Source organism: Nicotiana attenuata, unplaced genomic scaffold, assembly GCF_001879085.1.
Source record: "Nicotiana attenuata strain UT unplaced genomic scaffold, NIATTr2, whole genome shotgun sequence".
Taxonomy (NCBI): domain Eukaryota; kingdom Viridiplantae; phylum Streptophyta; class Magnoliopsida; order Solanales; family Solanaceae; genus Nicotiana; species Nicotiana attenuata.
In genome coordinates this window covers 364,046-368,375 of record NW_017670821.1, presented here as the reverse complement: position 1 = coordinate 368,375, position 4,330 = coordinate 364,046, and the positions used below count along the sequence as shown (strand labels likewise).

Below are 4,330 nucleotides of genomic sequence, written 5' to 3'. Positions count from 1 at the left end.
TGCGTGGGGCATTTGCATCTATACCCGTTTTTTGTGTCACATTTTAACTTGTGCCCGCTTTGAAAAAAAAATTGCAAGCGTACCCGCTTTTTCGCATAACTTCAGCACACGGCGCTGACGTAGCAAAGGCAATCACGCAAAACTTCAGCATTCTAGTAGCCGAGCCTGAAGTTCAGCTCTAAAGCTGAAGTTTTTGTGTTGTAACTGGGAAACTTCAGCTCTAAAGCTGAAGTTTTTGTGTTGTTACTGGGAAACTTCAGCTCTAGAGCTGAAGTTTTTGTGTTTTAACTGGAAAACTTCAGCAAATTGGAGAGGAGGAAAGTGCAAAACATCTCCGCACAATTGGCCTGAAAGCACTTTCTGCAATGGTACAGAGTTCACGTAGATTTTGCCAACTATTTAGTCTATTCACTGTGTGCTTTTGATACAAACTGTGGAGGTGCTTTTGATACAAACTGTGGAGGCAACAAATACAAACGATATAAAAGTTTGTTTTTTATCAGTTCCAAAGAAAATTAAGTCAAAATCATATCCTCAACAAATGCAGAAGTCAAAATGTAGACTAAGACGTAGAGAGTATTCTTAAGAGTCTAAGGGACTTTTCTTCTTGTTTGCTTCTTAGCATTTTCTGCTAAAGACATCGTTGCACTGTTTAATGGTTTTTGAGCGAATTTCATGAAGAAGTATTGCATTAAAAGAAATTGAACCGCAGGTATTAAAATGATATCACAGGGTGCAAACCCAGTAGAGAGAAAAACTGCACAAGAGGGCCACGGGAGAAGAAGAAAAAAGAAAATGAAGGAGGAGAAGGGGAAGGAGAAAGGGAGCTGAAATTGTTTAAAAAGTGGGTGCAAGTTAAAAGTTTTAAAAAAAATGGGTATAGGTTAAATGGGGGCGACCAAATAGGGCACCCCGTGCAATTTTTACGTTTTGCGTAGACCAGTTTTGAACAAGTTGACGAGACATCGATGTCCATAATCCAACTCTATTGACAAACTGGACGCGCACATTGGGCCTCGGCCTCATTTGAAGTGATTTTTGATCCATCAAGTACAAAGGGATAAACCCTCAATCGTACCAGCCCCTAGCTCAGTAATTTGCCAGTACTTATCTATGGGAGTATTAAGAGCCCGTTTGGACATAAAAATTTTTATTTTTTTCGAATTTTTTTTACCTTTTTACGAAATCAATGTTTGGTCATAAAATTTTCAATTTTCACTTGAAGATGAATTTTCCAATTTTCACTAAAAGTCCAATCTTTTTGTAAGAACATCTTTAAATGGAGCGACCATTCCACAATAACCTGCACCTTGTTCGGGTCCATCCGCACTCGATTTTGGCTCACCAAGTGCCCAAGAAATTTGATCTCCTTTTTAGCAAATTCACACTTTTCCATTTTCACATACACCTTGTACTCCCTCAAACGAGACAGTACTTTTATCAAGTGTAACATGTGTTCAGTGATGATTGATATATCCCAAACTTGTTTGGTATTGAGATATTGTTGCTGATATTTTTTCATAGAAATATATAATCATATTACATTTAGACGTTCTATAACAAAAACAAAGTGACAATACACTAAAATTGCATCATAAACGATATGTAAATTACCAAACAAGATAATAAGTTATCAAAAACTAGAACTTGAACTTAAAAAGTATAGCATAGCAATATAGTACATCTTAGACCATCACTTTTCCTCCATATTATACTATCAAGATCTTATCAAAACAAGCAGTTCTTTTTTCTATTATTACTGATTACTTCACCTTAAATCCTCAAAAACTCTTTTAACAAGATCCAATATTACTCTATCCCACCATAAACAATAGATTTTTTTTTTAACAAAAACATAGGATCAAAACATTTAAACATGAAGCAATGTCACCTAATTTAAGCTCCAGTAGCTCCCACCGATGCCTTCTTTTTCTTCAACTCCTCATTAGCATTATCTTCAGTTCCTTTCCCGTTCAATTCATTCGTCGAAAAATTAAACTTTCTTGAAGATATTTCAGATCTTAAATCATTCAAAGCATTTCTTAATAATCCATTTTCAGCTTGTATTGTCTCCAGTTGCTGCTTCACATCCAAACACACCTTCGCCAAATCAGCATTCTCTGGCACATTCTTCCCTTTCTTCGATAAGTCTTTCGCCACGTGTTCGATGCCAATCTTATTCATCACCAGCAGCGGACACTGCCTGAACGAAATCCCCGCCTGCGAAAACACATCGTTCTTCCCAAGTATAACAGTATCCGGATCCTCCGCCGGAGAAACCGTCGGAAACCTAAGCCCCCACCTGAAATTCACCACCGCACGGTTTCTCACCGGGAACGAAGTCCGTGCGCTGACCGCCGTGCCGGAGAACAAATTCTCCACTGCTCCAGGGACGGCCGATTCTGGTGGCAAAACCCCGACTTTACCGCCAAGAAACGCCGGTTTCACTAAAGGCGTCTCGAAACCGTCGTGTATTGGACCAACGCCGTTAACGCCGTTCGATTTCGAGCTCAAACTCTTCGTGAGGGCCGAAGAGGAGTGCGATTTCTTCACACAAAAATCGCCGAAATTAGGCTTAAAGTGAATGAAGAAACTAGGGTTTTGATTCCCAATCAAATTGAACTCGGCGCTCATAGTAAACGGGCTGGATATCGGGGACCCGAAGTGTCCAATCCCAGTTTTGAACACAAAACTAAACGGGTTTACCGAATCATTAGGACGATAAGCGAATTTAAAAGACGGCCCAGAATCGAATAAAGTACCGAGATTTAACGATAACTCTTTCGATTCGCCGGCAACAATTCCTGATTGGAACGGAACGTTAAGTATACTGAGAGGAACTTTGGCTCTGATTAACGGTTTCTGCTCCTCACGAAATTTGATTGAAGCTTTCATCTTTTGCCCCAATTGAGATTTGGATTTGAATGAGTACTGGGAATTTGTGTTGGAGTGATGAGTTTGAGAAATACTGAGGTTTTTATAGTTGGATCTTGAGGGTTTAAGGGTTGCAACGGAGAAGCGGAGATTCCGTTGAATTGAGCTGGCAATTATTGGGTCTGAAATGGTGAATGTGTTTTTTGGCTTATTTGCTAGTCTATGTACAAGATTACCCCTAACAATTATCAATAAATATTTTTTACATTTAAAGGAGTATTCTTTAAAACTATAATAAATCTCCTATTAATCTTTATACTGATGTATATTTTAACCAGATTAAATAATTCATGATAAACATCAGACCTAATTTAAGTATAAATATAGTCATTATTTTATGTTTGTAAAAATATTGGATGCTAATCTACTATGATCCTACTATTTTATGTTTGTAAAAATATTGTGGCTTTTTGGGAATTTAGATTATTTTCTGAGGATTCAGATTGGTGTTGAGTAGGATTTTAGAGGAAAATTGGTAAAGCTGTTTCGGAATATTATTTGAAATTCAAATTTTGTATTTAGCTGCAACTTAGGAAATTTGTGGGCACCTATCTGGATTTGATAGGATGCTGATATCTACTTAAATTTGAATTTTTCGAAATCGGTTTAATTAAAATATTCCCAGCATTTAAATTTTGACTTATTGACTAATTAGGTAAGTGATTAAAACTGAAGTCACGTATAGAAAATAAATTAAACATTGCGTTTGAATTTCAGACTTACGTTTTGAAATATTTTGTCCTTTAAGTTAGTTCACATTTTGCTTGTTTAAACTTGAACTACGCTTTCATAGAAACAACCTCCTAGTGCTTTTTGAGTTTTGTCAAAGTTGAGTTTTTACATTTAGAACTTGATACCGCTTTCCCCTAAAAAATTTCATTTTATGTGAATTGGGTAGGGAATATAATAAGAATGACTTTTGGAACTTGTGAGATTTTCATGTCAATAAAAATCATGACATTAAGGTTAATTCAGTTAAAGTTTAAAATTTAAGTTGTTTAAAATATAAAAATGTGTTATTCGCTTTTAAATATATATAAAAACAAACAGAGTGTCACATAAAGTTGTCACGACCCGATTTTTTCATCGTCGGGATCGTGATGGCACCTAACAACGCCCTTGCTAGACAAGCCAACGTTAGAGTTCTATTTACCTTTTTTCTTTACTTTTTATAATTAAAATTTAACAAAACCAAATCAACGGAAATAAAAGCGGAAGTACATAATTAACAGATTATCCTTTTACTGTTAACAAAATCGAAACAGTACCACGCAGAAACTGGTGTCACAATCCACGAACATTCTATGAATAACTACAAGCATGGGTCTGAAGGAAGAAAATACATCTGTCTCGAAAGAAAATAAAACAGAAAAGTGGAAACATAGAGGGGACGCTA

General features: G+C 36.4%; 1 protein-coding gene across 1 annotated transcript; it reads right to left on the bottom strand.

Moving 5' to 3' along the window:
* Positions 1 to 1,630: 1,630 nt before the first annotated feature.
* On the bottom strand, positions 1,631 to 3,055 carry LOC109243658. The gene has a single exon (XM_019410618.1). It carries the CDS (start codon positions 2,893 to 2,895, stop codon positions 1,897 to 1,899), a length of 999 nt encoding a protein of 332 aa, XP_019266163.1. The 5' UTR covers positions 2,896 to 3,055; the 3' UTR covers positions 1,631 to 1,896.
* Positions 3,056 to 4,330: the final 1,275 nt, after the last annotated feature.

What these genes read in the sequence shown, in the direction of transcription:
- LOC109243658 (XM_019410618.1), bottom strand. Translation starts at nt 2,895, where the DNA reads ATGAAAGCTTCAATCAAATTTCGTGAGGAGCAGAAACCGTTAATCAGA.